The sequence below is a fragment of the Athene noctua genome, chromosome 27 (genome assembly GCF_965140245.1).
Source record: "Athene noctua chromosome 27, bAthNoc1.hap1.1, whole genome shotgun sequence".
NCBI lineage: Eukaryota > Metazoa > Chordata > Aves > Strigiformes > Strigidae > Athene > Athene noctua.
Genome location: NC_134063.1, coordinates 7,673,003 through 7,691,596, shown reverse-complemented (window position 1 = coordinate 7,691,596; position 18,594 = coordinate 7,673,003). Strand labels below are relative to the sequence as shown.

At 46.4% G+C, this 18,594-nt stretch overlaps 1 protein-coding gene across 1 annotated transcript in view; it reads left to right on the top strand.

Annotated features, from left to right (window-relative positions):
- The first annotated feature begins 881 nt into the window (after positions 1 to 881).
- PTBP1 (polypyrimidine tract binding protein 1) overlaps positions 882 to 18,594 on the top strand; it is a 30,823-nt gene continuing 13,110 nt past the window's right edge. Inside the window, exons 1-4 of the mRNA XM_074928217.1 lie at positions 882 to 987; positions 5,219 to 5,249; positions 16,949 to 17,024; positions 17,984 to 18,156. Coding sequence (XP_074784318.1) covers positions 980 to 987; positions 5,219 to 5,249; positions 16,949 to 17,024; positions 17,984 to 18,156 — 288 coding nt within the window. The 5' untranslated portion in view covers positions 882 to 979. The remainder of the gene's footprint in view (positions 988 to 5,218; positions 5,250 to 16,948; positions 17,025 to 17,983; positions 18,157 to 18,594) is intronic.

Below are 18,594 nucleotides of genomic sequence, written 5' to 3'. Positions count from 1 at the left end.
GTAGGCTTAAATTTACCGTAGATGGCCCAGAACCTGAAAAGGAAATCTCTCAGAGGTTTGAAAATCCCCCAAGACAGGAAATCTATGGATTTTACCTCAATCTCTGTAGAAGACCTACAGGCAATGACACACCTTAAGACTGAAACATGCTTATCTAATCAATCACTGAGGTCCACTTGACTGGAAGATGAGCTGTTTTAGTCAGCAAACGGTGTCGGGACTGTAACTTAGGAAAAATATGATCCAGAGCCAGTAGGTGTTATGTCTTACCTCACAAGGTCTGTCTGTCTCTCACCCACCGGGTAATCTTTATCCCTAAGACATTAACCGCAATTAAGCAGACTTTATCCTGTACCCTAAATAAAACTTTTAAGTGCTGCCTAGCGCCCAGGCTGGCAGCGCTAAGTCTTGACCCCGGTTTCGGCGAGGAGCCCGCTCTCCCTTACCCGAGATGGCAACGGCGCGGGGCGCACGGCTTCCCTGCCCGCAGCCAACATGGCGGCGGCGCCTGGGCCGCTCCCGCCGGCCCCGGCCCGCGCCGCGGGTGGCAGCACAATGTGCACGCGGGGGCCTTGCCCGTATTCAAGATGGCGCCCAACGCGCTTGTCCCATGCCCTGCCCCCAATCAAGATGGCGGACCCGTGTGGCATTTCGGCATCCTTCCCGCTCTCAAGATGGCTCCTCCCCGCCGACTCCCTTCGCCTACCGAATCGCGCCGCGCACCGGCGCTTTGCCCCGCCCCCCCGCCCGCCTGCAGCCAATGGTCTTCGCGAGGGACTCCAGGGCGCCAACCCTCGGAGGCGGGCGATCCCCACCCCTGTTATCAAGATGACATCTCCGATAGCCAATGGGGCGTTGGCGCGGGTGAGGCGGGCCGGGCGGCGCCGCCATTTTGTGAGTCTATATCACGGAGCGGTTTGGTTCGTTCCTGCTATTCCGGCGCCTCCACTCCGTTCCCGACGGGTCTCCTCCGTGTGCAATGGACGGGTGAGTCCCCGCCGGCCCGGGCCTCGGCACAGGCAGCACCGCGCCGGGGGCTGGGCCGCAGCGCCGCCGGACCCTTGGCGGGGTGCGGAGGCGGGGGAGAAGGCGGCCGAGGGTCGGGACCCGCGCCGGGGGCTGGGGCGTTACCTGAGGGGGGGCGCCGAGGGCGCGGCCGGGCCGCCCGGCGGAGGCGAGGCGGGAAGGGGAAGGGGAGGAGGAGGAGGAGGGGGGTCCCCCGCGCTGGCCGCGCTCCCGGAGTCACTCGCCACGGGGCGGCGGCGAGGGGGGGGGCGGGGGTGGCCCCTGCTCCGCGGCCGCCGCCCCGACGCGGCGCCTCCTGCGGACCGTCCCGTCCCCGTCCCCCGCCTCGTGCTCGCGCCCCGCCGGGGGCAGCCGCCGCGAACCGGGGGGGTCCGGGCCGCCCCGTCCGCGCCGGGGCCGGGGGTGGGGGGGTGTCCCCCCGCCCGGCGAGGGGCCCCGGCTGCGGGCGCCGCGTGGGTGTGCGGGGGGGGAGCGCGGCGCGACTCGGTGGCGGCCCGGCCCCGCGGGGGAGGGGGGGCGGGGGGGAGCGGGGTGCCGGGAGCGGGCGCACCTGGCGGGGGGGGCGCAGCCGGGGCGGGCGGCTGATTCACGCCGGGGCCTCGCTCCTATTGTCTGGCGCTTTCGCAAGCGGGGCGGGGGGGTGCTCGGAGGATTTTCTTTGTGAGCGGTTTTTTTCGGTCAGCGCAACTTTTGCACCAGTTCGGGGGAGCGGGCGCGCCCGGGGGCTCGGTGGCGCTGGGGCGGCCGTGGCAGCGTTACCTGAGCCGTAGGTAGCGCGGCAGCGGCGGAGCGGAGCCCCGCTCGGGCTCCCTCCTCTGCTATTGTCCCCTTCTGAACTCCTCCGACACAAAACTTCCCTCCGCGGCTCTTTGACTCGCTCTAGTTTTTCTAGAGAGCAACTTTTTATCTTGGGCAGCCTTGGATTCTCCTTCACCACCACCTCGTCTGGCGTCTCGTTCCAGAAGTGTTTGCTTTAAAACTGTTTTATCAAGGCAATTCTTTCAGAAACGAGGGCTCCGCATTTCTCGTGTGGCGTATTTTTTTTTTTTAGTTATCTGATTTTTGTTTCTTCTAGAGCGCAGTAGTTAAAATATTTCAAAAGGCCTCCGAGTAAGCAGTTTGTTTTTCCAGAGCCTTAAGTACGGGAAGCCCAAATGATTGCCTCCTCGCTTCTTGCCTTCTTGCCTCGGAACACCAGTCTGGTGAGAATTAGGTGTAGTCGCATGTCTCGGTTTTTTACACGCTGAAAAAGTGGCGTCTCGGTGTTGTTTTCATCTTTAAAAACCCCGTGAAAATAGTGTATCTTGCGATTAGTTTTTTACAGTCCGGAATGCAGTTCAGGTTGTTCAATTTCTCTTCAGAAGTTGCGCATCATGTTGAATGATACTTAATGAAAAAGTCTTCAGCATGTGAGGCCGTACATTCGAAGGGCAGAAATCGGTTTGTGGTCAGCTGTCTTCACCGTAGTTCCTAGGAAAGGTGATTTACTGTGTATGTTGAAATAGCTGTTATCTGAATGTAGACTTTTTAGTATTGAGTCTCAGTTATCCACTGTCTTGTGTAGGTCTTGGTGCATGAGCTGTTTACCCTGTGAAAGCTGGCTCCTTTGAAACTCTGAAAGCTGCTTCTGAAAATGGCTTTAGATTTTTGCCTAGCTGGCAGCGAGTGGCCTCTCTGGCTGCAAGCTGCTTCTGTCTGCTGCTCCTACCTAAAACGATACGTAGCTGTGCTTTTCAGATGATCCCGTTTGAATAAGTGGCTTTGTTTTAAAGCATGCGAGGAGTTCGTACGGGAAATGCTGCTTTGGAAAATGACCTAGAGGTTTTACCGGTGCTGCTTAATTTTTCCCCTTATTGCGTAGGAATTATTCCATTCCATGTGAAAAGTAATTTTTATGACAGGCTTTATTGCCTGTTCTTTCGGAAATGAGAAGTTTTAATCCCCTGCTTAAGGTTGACATAGGAGAAGAGAATGAATCTTAAGATACGATAATTTATTGAGGGCGTGTGTGAACTGGAAGTATTATCGCACATTTCTTGAATAAAAATTATTAAATACTGTTGGTGCTTGTTTCATGTGGTATTTGCTGTCAAATGGGTTACAACAATATTCCAGAAATCGATAATTCTTGGCAAATAAAAGCCCTTCCTGTTGGATAATTTAAAATACTATCCCCTGTTAAGGCTACTTTATGTAAAACATTTCCTGTGTGTGAGGCCCACAAGAGGAACAGGAAGTAAGAGAAATTGCTCTGGGGTAAGTTCGAGAGTTTTGGAAACTTGGGAGACTCCCTGTTCTTACTATGCTTTGCCGGAGATAAATTTTTTTAAGGTTATGAAAATTAGTGCGTTAATGTATTTTAACTGGAGAAATGCGTACTCGTGTTTAGTAATTCTAATAGAACGATGATGGTTCTTTAAACTGATCAGTGCAGATGGGTTTAATTAGTTCATTACTGCTGGCTCTCAAAGTGCAGCAAAACCCATCTGTCTTGGTTGGTGACCAGACACAGGGGATTGCAAAGCCCGGCATCCCCATACAGAGCGTTCCTGAAGTAGTTACTTGGAAAAAAAAAAAAGAAACTATCGCGTGGCTTCCTGGCAGCAGCCATTGGATCAGGCTGTAACTCCAGCTGTAAAGTGCTGGGTTATGATGACATGGCAGGTTGGTTTGGAAGAGGAAGTATGAGGAGCTGCGCTGGCTTGTACTTGTGTTACGGCTTGTTTGTGGGGCTGGTGAAACGTGGATGACTTAGTAAGATGGAGCAGTATTCCCTGAGAAGCTGTGAATTGTTGCACGCGGGTAGGGAAGGAAGAACTAGTAATATGTGAGTTCTCTACTGTTAAATCACTTTGTAGAATTGATCTTGAGTACTTCAGATTTCATGTTGCTGTTTTAAGAATGATTGCCCTGCCTTCTGCTGCTTTGCCATGTTTCCTTAAAATTGCTGCAGCTCAGCTAGCCAGCTGCTTTTGGATCCTTTACTCTGAAATTATGGTCAGCCATCTGAAAGACGGGAGTTGAAACAGGCGGTGCTGCATATCTGTCACTCCAAAATGATCATTTCTGCTCTGTTTCGTGTTGGCTGCTTCACAGTGGTTTGGAGTTCGTTAAAAAAAAGTTACCTTCAGTGCAAGGGTATAACCGAAATCCCCAGATTGTCTTGAGCACTCGCACGAAAAGAGTAACATGTAGGTGCTGTAATACTCTGGAAGATCCAGGTAGAACATGCCAAGCTGTAGACTCTGATTCCATCGGTGAAAGAAGTTGCTTTGAGTCGATGTGTGTTACGGTGTATAATGTTCACGGCTGATGAGAGCTAGCAGGGGTTGCTTGAGGTACAGCTAACATTGTTTTTCATGTTAGTCAGGAAGTCTCATTTTAGGAGGTTTAAGTGTGTATGGCGGGGTTTAAAAACTGGTGTTTTTTTTTCCTTCAGATCTGTGTTAGGGGAAAATACTATTTGTTTTCCCAAGTAGAAACAAATTGATAGAGGAATCTTGTGTGCAGGCGTACCCCAGTCCAGGAGCTGCCTGGACCTCTTCCCTGCTCTTTCTAATTGCGCTCTAAGTCTGGCAGTGGTCTGGCTCCAGCGGTGTCGGCGTGGCTGGAGGCTGCTCTAAGCCTGGCACGGGCGCTCAGCTTGGCTGAGAAAACAGCCCAGGCTCAGCGTGGTGTGTGCCGGCGGCGGTGGTGCCGCTGGAGCTCTGGCATTAGTAGTCTTGGGTAGCGACTCGATAATTTTGCTGGAGGTGGCCCCTCTGCAGCCTCCCAGAGGCTGCTCCTTTGCTAAGGCTGTGAGGAGCTGTGGAAGCAAATATGGGCGACAGAGTTGACTCTTGACACTTTTTCTTTTGGTTTAGTCAGGTGCTGTTCGAACCGCCTCGTGTTCCTGTGGAGAATGCTAGGCTGTGATAACTGGGGGGGGTTTGGTCCTGGCCCCTGTGGTACCCTTGCAAACAGAGCAAGCTCCACTGTAGGAAGTGGGAGAGCTGCAGTTTTCTAGCACTGCTGGGTCTTGGGTCTCCACCATCACCATCTAATAATTTTTCTTTGTATAAACTGTCCTTGGCTCACTTGCAAAGACAACTGTGCACTTTGACTTGCTTTTTTCTTACTACTGTAAACTATGCTGAATATTTGTGGCAAACCTATCTAACTTTTTTAATCCTTTTCTTTCTTTTTTCTACAGCATTGTCCAAGATATAACAGTTGGTACAAAGGTAGGCACTTCTCACTTTTTCTCTCTTTTTACACTGCTCAGCATCTGACCTAGTTTTAGCCTCACCAAATGTAGATCTTCAGCTTTAAAGGGTTATTTCTGGTACCATGTAAATTGGTTTTAACCAGAAGGTAATTTAGTTTCATGTGCATTTAAAATTTTTATTATGGCTCAGCATTTAGCTCTTGGCATTTGGACATTGATTATCAGCTGTCAGAAAATAACTTTATTGCATTTAGAAACAGCCCTTTCCCCCACTAAAATGTCAAGCCATGCGTGTTATTTGTGTGCTAGACAATGCTGCTCAATGGAGAAATTTGTCCTTTTTCTTTTGAGAACTCTGTTTCCTTTGTTTATGTGAATTCCTGCTCAGTTATATGTCAAAAATCCTTCTGCCACAAAAAATGGAGTGTTTAGCTGTTGATTTTTATCTCTTGTGAGTACAGTAAATATGACCTTTACCCTTGTAGTCTCAGGTTTTGAAAGTGCAGACTTAGCCCTGAAACTCAAAGTGCTGACAGGAGCCTCCTTTATCTGCTGTGCGTGGCAACAGGCTGTTGTGTTCACAGGATAAAAGCTCATTCCTGTGAAATGTTACACTGGAATGTGCAGGATAGACTGGCACTCCTTCATGTATTAAAGGTTTTTCATTTTACTTCGTGAACATTGTAGCTAAAGCTCTGGGATCAGGATTACAGTAAGTTCAGCCCTGTGAGTTCTTTTTATTAGATAGTATGTGGGAGAATGTTGGCCCTCAAAAGTAGCAATCTGACAGCTCTTTCTCATGGCCCGAATTGTGTGGTGTTAGCGTCTTCATTACTGACTGAGAAAGAATTGCGTGTGGCAGCTTGAATAGGCTGAAGTGATGCAGTGTGTGATAGGACTAATTTGAAGTAGAGCTGATCTTGAGTAGTGCAAGCTCTGTAGTTCTACATGAGTGAAGTAGGAGCATTAGAGAGAATTTGCTCCTAGACAGTAAATATTTTTTTGTATTAGAAGTACAAAATTAAGTGTGGCTGCTAAGCATAGTTTTAGGGTTTCTGAGAGGAATTAAATGCATGAAGGGGCTCCAATAGCTGTAAGGGAAAGATTATTCGTAACTTTCCTTCGTATGAGAATCTGAAATCTGAATTATTTGTAGTGCCGTGATAGCATCTGGCTCTGTCTGAGAATGCTGTGTGCTGCGAGGGGTTCAGTTTGCCATCGGAGGAGGAGGAAAGGCTTGAGCCTCCAGTAGGGTTGGTTAACAGTTCATGTCCGTTATAAACGGACAAAAGTCAAAGTCATCCCTTGACTGCTGTAGAGCAGTCTGATACAATATCTCCTAGTAAACTGATTAATCCAGGTAAAAGTCCCTCAGCTGGTTTTAGCAGTGTGTAATTTGCCGCTTTAGGTTTCTGCAGCTTCAAGAAGTGGTTTTACGTAACTAAACCTGACCAGGGAGCTTCTGAAACTGTAATTGTAGTCCTGTCAGTGAATCTTGAAAAGCTCCAGGAGGTGGTACTGTGTGCTGCCTCCTCACTCCCAGCTGGGGGGGCCGCTTCAGTCCCCGTTGTGGGCAGTCAGGTCTGAAACCAGGACTGGGAGAAATCCCATCCAGGTGCTTCTGCTCCTGCCACAGGGCAGAACTGTAACAACAGTTATGCCAGTTGTGCAGTGGGGTTGGGAGTGGCGAGACAAAGCGTGCATCAAAAATGAGGCTTCTTGTCAAGTCAGAGGAGGCAGGTTTTGAGAAAGTTGAACCAAAGTTTAAAGAGTGGCAGAAGCAAAAAGGGAAGTTGAATCATCTTGATAAAGGTAAGTTTTACAATTATTTTTGACATAGCCATGTTGCCTGATTATGTTTAAGTCTCTGCCAGTGTAGATCCAGAAATAGAAGTACATTCTTTAACATTACGGAGTAGCATGTTCTGTATGTCGTGGGTTTGTGTAGGTAAGTGAGAATCCTGTTTGCACGCAGCTAGGAACAGAGCGAAGGCTCCTCTTACCTGCGTCCTCTGCCTGGCTGTGTGCAGGTCAGCTACGTCCAGTTTCCCCCTGCTCTGCTACTTGGGTACTGCTAGAGATCCTCTGGCTGCAGGACTCTTGCCTGGAGAGAGGTGCAGGCATCATCCTCAGTTTCAAAAAGCTGTGTGATCAAATCACGTATCAGTTGCTTCTTAAAAATACCTGCCTCTGGTGAGGGCAGAACCTCACTGGCTGCAGCTCTTCTGAAATTTTGCTGTTGCTTTTGTGTGTTGCTTCCACGTGGATCTACCTTCCTTTGGTCTGAAGGGACCGCAGAGGGAGATTCTGTGGTATCACAGAAGCATTTCCGTGTTGTCTTTGCTGAAATACCTGCAGTGGTAGAGCTTTGTTCATCCATCAGCATTTGTTTGATCCCTGGGGCATCACTGAACTCACTTCAAGGATTAACTGATTCCCCCTTTCAGAAGCAGATGTTCTTTACAACTGCTTGATAGTTAAAATAATGCTGTGGAACTGTAGTTTTGTCACCTGTTGACTCTATAAAACATGGTCATAGAAATGAGGTTCAGGTGGGGATCGGGCTGCTTTGCTAGAGTCCATTCTGAAAGCTGTGCTCACAGCAGAGCTGCTGGCAGAACTTCTAAATTAGTCATGAAAATTTGAGCTAGAAAACTGTTTTTAATCTGAAGTGTAAATTTATTCATTCTTGCCCTGTATGTCCAAAGCAGGCAGGAATGGTGCGGTTTGTTAAGGTGTTAGAAGATAACAGTCCCCAAAAGCCGTCAGCTCTTGTCATGCCTTAGGTGGTGTGTTGCTGAGACACCAGTAGACTTTTTCAATCTTCTGTTCTTGTGACTGGAATGTCCCCAAGTTGGAGAATTCTCAGGCAAGTAGGAAGAATGCCTGTAACTTAAAACACTGCTGAACAAATTGACAAAGGTAACTGTGTGACAGTGGCCTCTTGGTTGTCTTCCTGTGGTAAGCACTGAGGACTTCATGAAAGTATGTATCGGTTTGCTCTACTTTGTTGTAAAAAAAAGGCAGGGTGCTGGCACCTTTTTTTTTTCAGGATTTTCCCACATCCTTAATTTGCATATTAAGGGCACTCACACCTACTTCTATTAATCGTTCTGAGCTCTTAGTTATATTTAGGTTCTGTAACTTAAGTCCCTAGATGTTCTCACGGCTTACTACTTGAGCACTGGACTGCCTGATGGTCTTGTTTTTAATCAGGATGGTAATTGCAGTAGCCATTACTGGGCTTCACATTTAGCCTAGTCCATGGGCTCTTCAGTTTAAAGTGTGTGAATTTGTTTAGGAAGCTCATTACAGTTTTGGAATGGGGCTCTTGATGTACAGTCTTCTGGAATGTCCTGTGATGAGAAACACATGACTTGAGACATTTCTTTCCGTAATTTCATTACTGTCTGAAAAGGAAGTATGGCCTTAAGATGGAGACACTGCATTTGAGGTACTGGGTCTGACCCCTGCACTTGCCGCTGAGTAATTTGATCAGGATTGCTCTCCCATCTCCTTTCCCTTTCTTTAATTCAGGTGGATATCACTGTCCCCTTCAGGCTTTAACAGAGCAGGACTGACTTACTAGAAGGACTATGAACTATGATAGGTCATTATTCTTTAAGTGAAATTGCCTTTCAGCAATTGGAAAAGTCTCAGAATAGTTTAGGTGCTGAATAACCTTGTAGTTTCTTGGGTAAGTTGGGTTCTTTTTGAAAGATGATGCTTCCAGAAACAAAAAATGCACTTCTGTGGCATTTGAGAAGTTAATTTTTAAAACAGGGTTTGCTAGAGTGTGATACGGACTGACTGCATAGAAGTGATTTGTGATCAAGCCAGGATCTTTGCCATGGGAACAGTAATTATGGCTTCAGGCAGCAGGCCAAGAATGTTGTGAGGAAATTCCAGTCCCCTCCTATGGCTTTAGTTAGAGGCTGCAACAAGCTGGCTCTTGTGGCCTCTCTCACAGGCATGATCACACATGTCAGCCACATGTCGGGCACGGTGCGTGGCCGGGGGAGCCCTGGCGAGCGTCGCCTCCGTGGGGCTCACCATAGCTCCATCTAATCTGTGCTGGTGGTGCATGGTTCTTGTGCACCTGTGTCTTCAATTTACAGATAACTGTCCTTTGCAGGGCAATTGGTAAGCCCTCGGGTTGGATTATGAAAAAAACTGTTTAAATCTGTATTAAGTTTAACAGGAATGTAAGCTATTGGCTGAAGTACAGGTGCTAAGCGAGATTGCTGCCGCGGGCTTGTTGCCCATTAGATCTGTTTAAAGCAGTTTCTCAATCGTACCTAACCCAAGCTTTTATGTGGAAGCTAGCTCAAATTACTTGCACTTGGAAACGAGCTGTGACTCCTGTTGTAGATGGAGATGGAATTGTGTGAGACTTTCTAGAAAGGGATTGGTTAATAAAATGTTTGTAGAAAATACTCTTGTTTTAACCTCAGGCCTACTTTGCCCTCAATCTGTGATGAAAATACTTCGCACACATGAATTGATTGAACTTTATCTTTTTAATCCCACAAGTGTAGGGGTAGGCTCTGGTCTCTGAGTCACTGGCATGTTTCAAGTATTGTCAGACTGGAAAATGTAGGTGTGCTGGTGCCACACTTGTCATCTCACACTCGTGTGAGAATTATTTAGTGTCCCACTCGATGTGGTTCTGGTATAGCTGTCTTTCAAGCTTCCTATGAAAACTTGTTGAATACTGTGCTTAGTTCAGCAAGTGTGTTCTGGTAATCCCAATGTAATGATTGCTCGGTGTTTGCCAAAGCAGATTGTAATTATTACACAACCGCAATTTAGATGAGATTGAATTAGTGTGGAGTTCCTTCTGAACCTCCGTGTTCGATTTGCTCTTTTACAGCTTTGGGCACAAAATGTTCTTTCATAGGTTGCAGTTTCCCCAAAGTGACTCATCCAGCAGTATTTCTTTTTGATAGTATTTGTATTAAGCTTTACCAAGGCCCTGTCTGCTCCAGTGCAATGATTTAAAAAGCTCAAGGTTGACTACTAGTTAAGCTTCAACTTGGGAGCAGTATATCACAAGGCTTGGGTGTGTGCTGCCCTACAAAGCCAGAATGACTGCATTACTGCAATACTTGGAGTTTAGGAATTTTGGGCTATTTAAAATGGCCACACCTTTTATTTGCTCAAAGGGCAGGTTTGTTTCGCGGGGTGTCTCCATAGCAGCAGAGACTGAGGAAGAAAGTCAGGGAGGGGCTGAGCTGAGTGGGTTGAGGATCCGGCTTCGTGCTAAAGCTGGTGTGTGCTTGAGCTCCTGATGCATCTGATTGCAAAATCTCACGTTGGGCTGTGTGAGCAATTGCTTTAATGCAGTGCTTAAGTTTCTGAATGTCTTTTAGGAACTCAGAAGTCTCTGTATGCTCTGGAAATGGTACCAGCCACTGTGGCAGTACATACAAAATTTTCCTAAGCACCAAATTCTCTGCGATGCTCCGACCAACTAATCTCGTTTCAAAGGTGCCGAGAAAGTGTCTCTGTACCCAATACGTTGTTGTGCATCTTAGTGGGAAGTTTGCCATGCTGGCTCTTTTGTCAAGGTATTAGACTAAACTTGTCCAGACTAGAGTGAGGTTATAACGATTTAAAAAGCCGTAAAGTGGTATGTGAGTTTGCTGGCCCCAGCTGAACAGAGCAGAGCTCAAAACTAGTATGTGCACTAAACCTGCCAGCTAGGCAGACGCCCCCGCCACAGGTTCCCTGTGTCAGTGTAATGTGCTGGCTACTGGGTTGGATTTAATTTGATAAATGATTTAGGGGCGCAATGAGCAGTTTGAACTGGATTGATTTTTTTCGTGTGTGTGTGTCCCCAGCTCTTGCTTTTGGTTCCGAGTAGATGATAAACTGCGTCACGGAGGGGTGAGTGACACACGGAGCCTGTAGCTGCTGCAACTGCAGTGTCAGACTTGGCTTAGCCACTTCGGAGGCTGCGGTCTTCAGGATCCTGAAGTTATTTTGTGTTGCTCTTAACTTCCCGACTTGTCCTGAAGGAGGATGCAGTTGTGTTGTGTGTTCTGCAGAGGTGCTTTCACACAAAAGTTGACTCATACCTTCTGTTTATGACCCAAATTGGAATGTTTCTGTACCATTAAATGACTAGAGAGTGCTTGAGGCAGGAGGAGGGAAAAGAGGGGCCCATGGGGGTTACAGAAGTGAACCTTGCTGGAATTGAATCTTCTGTGGAAGACAAGGAAAACTGGCATCCTTCTTAGTAGTTTAAATTTAGTTCCATTCCTGGCTCTTCAGTCCCTCAGCAAAAAATGTTGGAATGCAACGTGAGTGGGAATGATGATGTCATCAGACTGGATTTCTCTTATTAGTTTCTTTGCAAAGTGATTTGAGCTGTGAGCTGAAGTGTCCGTACGTGCTTCCATTCCTCTGGGACTGACCTCAGACAGAACCCTCGAAGCGTACCGGGGAGGCGCTCCCTTCTTCCCGTCCTCAAAGACATTTTTTTTCTGCTTTCATCAGAGCAGGGAGTTCGCATGGGCTGCTCAATGATTTGTGTGTCATTTGGTGTGTAAAATATATGGCTGTTTTTTACTGGGTCCAGAGTCTTTTTACAAACATAGGGTGAGTGAAGAAGGACACTTGCATGCTCTGTGACCAGACAGAGCTACAGGACTCCTGACGGGGCTTTTTTCTGAACTTGGGAAAAGCAGACCAAGGACTTCTATAGTACCTGGTTTATTTCTAATAGTTCCTGGTTTCATTTTCAGAGAGGGGTTTGCCAGGTGCAGCTGTGTTACCTGCTTTGTTTTTTGTAAATGCATGTTAGCTGATGGCCTGCATGCCTCCTAGATCTCCCCCCTCACAGGAAGGAGGGATACTGCTGTCCTTTGTTTAAAAATTTAGAGCACTGTAAGGTGATCCATGTCCAAAGGCAAAGCGCTGCTGCTATGTAGGATTTCCTCAGTGAGCCAGGGCAAGAAGTGTGTTTTTGTAGATCGTGGGCTTGGCTAGCTAGCCTGCAGCTTGCTGCCCTTGTCAGCCTTTGCCCTCTCCCTTCCCGTATGCCCTGTCTGTTTGCCACTTGCTTTAATTTTGCTTTCTGCCTGTAACTCGTTGCTTTCTGGAAGCTGGTTAACATCACCTCTTTGTCTTGAAATTGTTTTTATGGTTGTTTAGTTTGTATTTGTTTCTAGCCTTTTGCACAGGCAGGATGCAGTTGATTTATTGTAATCCATTTAAAATAAGTGACTGGATCTTTAGTAGCTAAAGGATTATACAGGACAGCTGAGAATTTCTGTAGGGCTTCTAGGTGTGCTGGTAGAGGCTGAGACAATCCCTGGCTTCCTTTTAAACTGGTAAAGTTCAGGTAAAATCCTAGTGACAGTGAATTTGTAGTTTTCATATTAGCAGTTGCTTTTTAAGCTGTGAAAGCCCAGACAAATTACAAATTCATAGAAATTATTAGAACTGTAAAGCAAGAAAGGGCTTGGAGTTTTGGGGGGTGGTCAAAAGGATAATTTGGAAAAATACAAAATATTAGAAAAATATGAAATATGTGTGCAGACTGCCTTTTGCTGGCTCAGAAAAGGGAACTAAACAAGCATCGATGGCAAGACTACATGGAGGATGGGTGTTTTATTAAATTAATGCAGCTTGAGCAGCAGAGCTTTTGTAGCCAGGAGTGTCGCAGACAAGAGGTGGCTGCTGTCATAGAAACGCTCCCGGCAGCGCTTCACCTGGTGGCAGTGCCCGAGATGGTGGTGGCAGACACAGCCTCACCCTGCTCTAGGTGAGATCTGGCAGTGGAACTTCAAATGTGCGATCTGTTTTCTATAAACAGGAAGAGGAGATTTGCTAGTTCAAATGAAGAATTTTATGTCGAGCAGAGTTACTGCGAGCACACTGTTGCTTCTGTTAATCTTGTCATAAAAATACCAGCTGCAAAAGAATTGGCTAAACAGAAATGTCAACATAAATTAATGCCTCTTGTGAGCAGGGCTGTGGACTGCGGGATGGGAAGGACTGTCCTGAACGAAGCACTGTGCAGCTGGGCCTCCCCGTGGTACTCGGAACGAAAAAGGTAGAGAAGCAGTGTTGTGGGTTGGTGCTGGAGAGCAGCCGAGCACTCCCACAGCCATTTGCTGGGCTTGCATAGTTTAGACTTCAGTAAAATAACATAATCCTTCAGAATCCATAGCTTTTTACAGGCTTTTCCAATATCATCCAGAAATACCCCATGGATATGTTGTTAGTGAGAAACTCTTCTAAACCTTTTGAAACAACACTCGCTTGGGTTCCTCTGGCTCTACTGAACTGGGATACTTGTTATGGAGCATTTGAGTTTATAACACAGTTCTGGAGCTTATTCATAGCTTCTAACGTGTACAGAAAGAAAAGACCTCTCCGGAAAGAGATGGCAGTCGCTGCAGGTGCAAGGACGGAGCTGACACAGGCTCCTGCTGAAGCTCCCCGTGGCTGGGAAGCGCAGCCGGTAGAGCCCTTCTTTCGGATTTGCCTCAGGTTGGGTCACTCCAAAAAGCAGCCGTCAGTAGAGATCTGCTGTGCTTGTCTGAGATCAGCTCCCAGGGTCACGGAGGAAGAACAAATGGATGAAAAGTCGCAGTTGATGCTACTTCCCTCTGGTGGGGGTGGCCGCTCCACAGCTCCCTGGTGCGCTGCGGCCGCTCCCCTTAGGCTTGTGCTTTCAAAGGGAGTCTGTGTGGAATAATTTTGGTGTAACTGCACAATACCGTGTGTTTACTGCCTGTGTTTCCTCGTGTAGAGAAAAGACCTTGGAATAATTGTAATTTTCCAACTGCTGCAGTGTTCCCTCTTCGTTTGCATGCACTTCCAGCTGGGAAGCTTACAAATTGACTGCTGCTTCTTTTGATGTCGAACAATCATCCCCCTCTGCCTCCTGGCTCTGGTCACAGCGGGCAGTGTAGACTGTCTCCAAGATAAGAGGGGAGTGGATTTGAAATTGCTCTTTCATTAAAGAAACATCGACATGTGGAAACCAGCAGCAACAAATTCCTTGTCAAAGTACCCTGCATGTAAATTTTCAAATATGTGAGAAAATGTTTATTTTAAACAAGCCATTAGGAAAGCTAAATTCAGGGAATTTAAATTCTTTCCATAATAGTATAAATGTTTGTTTTTCCAGTTTATATTTCCTAGTGTTGCCTCCATGAGAGCCAACTATGTGGCTTGTTCTCCTGGAGCTTCCATGATGGATTGCAAGGGCTGCCCCAGTCTGCTCGCACAGATGTGTGGATTCATACTGGGAGTGCTGGAGTTCTGTATGTTCAGACATTTACAATTTGTTCTTTAAGAACGTTTTTTAAAAGTTCAAGGCCTATTAGGGCCTGATGCGAGAGGTTCCACGAGGCCAATAAACAGTTGTCTGCATTGGTAGGGCTTTTGTTTGCTGGTGGGTGGTTCCTGTGAGCGGCTGCCAAGTTGTATCCCAGGCCACGGGGCAAAGCCGTCCCCGTGGTGGTCCCTCTGGGGTTCAGGCACAAGAGCATTTTTACACTGAACTGGTGGAGGTTTTTAGCTTTGGACTTAGGCAGTAATTTTGAGTCATCAAAAGGATGGGATTGCAGTCTAATAGCCTCCCAGACTAGCTTGCCTCTTGCTGCACTCAGGAATCCAAGTGCTAATTAGACAGCTGTTAAAAGGCCTGTTTCTAATTACTACACCATGTTAGGAGGAGGAGGAGACCTTGGTGTGTGCCCACAGCCTTGGTGGAACCTGGTCAGTGCTCGCAGGTGACCAGCAGCACATGAACTGCCGGTTTGGAACCCGGCCTAATTTCTTGTATTCAGGACATCAAAGTCCTTGAGCCTGTCTTTGAAGAGCTAGCAGTGAGTAGTCAAACAAGAAATTCAAGATTGGGGGGGGGGAAGAAAAAACCCAAAACCTGTGTCTGTAATTCGGTGTTCTGGGGCTCTCTGTGACCTACTTTTCCAGGCTGTTTGCTGGGGGAGTGAGCAGCCAGCTTTTGTTGTGGCGCAGATACTGTTTCTGCAGGTGCCACCAGATATAGGGCATGGTGGAGGGGCGAGTGTCTGGTGGCCGCAGTGTGGAGCAGGGTATGTTTCCAGCGAGCTGGGGGGAGTTCGCCAAGGCAGGGATGAGCTCTGTTCTTTTTACAGTTGACGAAAGCCTTCTTGTGCACTTCTGTGTTAGAGTAACACAGAAAATTATGAGAAAGGGCTTTTTATGTGTTAGACTTACTTATCACGTTTGCTCACAGTTTACAGTGGGATTTGAGGTGTTCTGTGTAACTTAAAGTTAAGCCATACTGATTTAAGGTGCATTTTTTTATGTATGTAAGCATAGATTGTGCTAAGAAGTAATTTGTAGTCTTGTTTGCTCTTATCCTGGTGTTTTTTGTACCTCCTGCTTGGGATATAGACTAGTCTTGATCTGTTGAGATAATTTGGGTGACTTTACAGGAAATGCTGTAATAAATTGAAGCACACACATTGCGTACAGAAATCTGTTCTGTAGATCTGTTTGTCTTTATTTGCAGGGAATGGAGAAGTGCCAGGCTCCTGCAAGTCTGTAACTTTTTGCAAATATATGGAATTATACCTACAGCTACAAAAACCAGGATAGATGCTTTTCTGTAATTCTGCAATACCAGTTTGTTTAGGTAGTCTAATTCTAGTAGGAACAGTTCATTTCAGAATTCCGTCAAATGTTTTCTTCCTCCATGGAGTTAATGAGCACAGTGCTGCAGTAAGAAAAACCAGAATCAGGATGCTGGGATACACTACTCACAGCTTCTGTTTTGTGAGGAGCCGTGTTGACTTTGTAGAGCAACTCCTGGTGCAAAGGGCTGTAGACGATGGGATGACAGATTCTGGACCTGTGGTAGTTGGGTTTCTCTGCGTCAGAGTGCTAGTCTGTCTTTGGACTTAAATGCATGTACTGAGACTTCATGGTCTTGTCCAGTTGCTGCTTTCTGGGGATTGTGGCTAGGACACAAACCACTGATCAGATATTTTATACTAGAATCTGAATGATAGATGGACCTATTTCTGGTGTAAAAGTTGAAAAGCAGCTTTTTTGCTAGTAGCTTTACTGATCTGCCTTTTTTTGGGGTGGGGAGGGGAAGAGCTCCATTTCTTTCTGGTTTCAGTTTCTCCAATTTGCATCTTCTGCTCATAACTGGAAAATACACTTTGGTTCCTAATTGCCAAATCATCCCCTTAACAGTTTTGACTGGCTTCTGATAACTTGTCTTTTGCTTAAGACTTCTCACTCCTGGTAACCCACAGCAAAGTATCTGTCCTCTTGGTGAATCCAGGAGTCAGCCTGTTCTGCTGTTCCTGATAAACTGCAGTATTCTAGCTTATAAAAGAATGAGCATCTTGTCTGATAGAAGTAGTCAGAAATCTGTTGTTGGATAAACAGGGGAATGTGACTGTCGATGCACAGCTCTGCGTGTAGTGGCTTCAGGACAATTCAGCGCTGCTTCGGCTCCTAAGATTGCTAATGCGTAGCTGAAAGAGATACTGGGTAGTGCTACTCAGTTACCAAATTGGATCTGACTTATCTTTAATTTATGATGGAGGTGAGGTTTACTGCCCACTGTCAATATGTTTTCACTTACGCTTGTGCTCAGCTTCTCTACACCTTAATCTCCATTGTTCGGCTTTAGGAGTACCTGAATAGAACTTTGTAGAAATGCTGTCAGTTTACCTTTCATCTTTTCTTTTCCAGCGGGGATCTGACGAGCTTTTCTCTACTTGTGTTACTAACGGACCCCTTATCATGAGCAGCAACTCTTCTTCTGCAGGTAATGTTGCCTATAAAAAGGAATAGCAATTGATAAGTATTGCAAATACTATGAGGAGGCCTGTTTTTCCCACTTAGTCTTAATTTTAAGATCTCTTTAGTACTAACTAGGCCTTTTGTAGGACATTACTGAATAATAATAATAAACTATTGCCTGATGTCCTTAAAAGATTAGTAGTAGGCTGAATAAAATCGTTGCAGGACAGTTGCTAAAATGATTTTACAGAATTAGAACATGCAGGTTTTGCTGTGAACTGTTATACTTGAAGCACAATTTGAATTTAATGTAGGATTATTTTGGCTGTATGAAGTAGCTTGCTGCTATCTGGGAGTCTTACACCATCTAGAGGTTAGTAATCCCTGCCCAGATGGCCGCCTTGAGGGCTCAGGCCAGAACTTTGCTCTCTGGTCTTGGCAGTGCCCTGAACTGTCTGAGCCACCGTTGTCTTCCACGTCCCTACTCTGGCTGTGGCCTCCCTGCCAGGCAGGGTCAGCTCATGCCTTTGGTGTGCTGCTGACAGTCTTGGCCATAGCTGTAATCCATCTGGTCGAAAATTACATTTTGTTTCATATTTGGTTTAATATCACTTGCTCTAAGATGTCCCCTTCAAACTGCTTCATTGCCAAGAACACGAGTCAAAGTGAAAAGGAATAAAGCAGCAATCCAGAATTAGTGGCTCAGGCCTACACAAAGTCCAAGGGTGGGTGGGTGTGTGTAAACAAGCCATGAAATGGCCACTGGAGGGTTGATTCCATTGCGGTGTCATTCAGCTATGTCACTTGCATCATGTAATGGGGAAAAAAAGTAAAGCCATGTGTCTTCAGACTCTTGTTAAATGAGGCTGTGGAATTTCTCTGTAATAGAGAGCAGTGACGATGGGGAGCACAAAGTGTGTACAGGGTTGCGAGTGTGCGTATTCTTTCAGATCCACTCTAAGCAGTAACTCTTGCTTTTTACAGCTAATGGAAACGACAGCAAAAAATTCAAAGGCGACAGTAGAAGTGCTGGGGTCCCATCCCGAGTAATCCATGTCCGTAAACTCCCCAGTGACGTCACAGAGGCAGAGGTCATTTCCTTGGGCTTACCTTTTGGCAAGGTCACCAACCTTCTGATGTTGAAAGGAAAAAATCAGGTATTGTCTCCATAATTGAAAGCAGGGATTATGTCAAAGGCTCGATGAGTTTGTCATCAGTAAACCAGATCCAAGTTGTTTAAACAGCTGTCATGTATTAGGAGTCAATAACTTCTGCATACTATTATTTTACTTTTCTGTGATTATCCCATGAGCTGTAGAAAATACTATTTTCAGGCTGTACAAGGGCTTGAGTCCGTAATTACAGGTTGTCACTTATAATTAGCATTATGCCTTGTTTTTAGATTACAGACCAGGTAAATTATTTGGACATTGGTGACATGAGTTGGCCTTTTCACTCAAGCCGGCTTGACGGTTGAGTAACCAGCAGTGTAACTTTGCACATCAAGGACACCTTTACAGATACAATAAATTAGCTGGGTAAAGCTAAAACACTCTTGGGTAATGCAGGAGGTGTGCACTAATTTGGTAACTAAA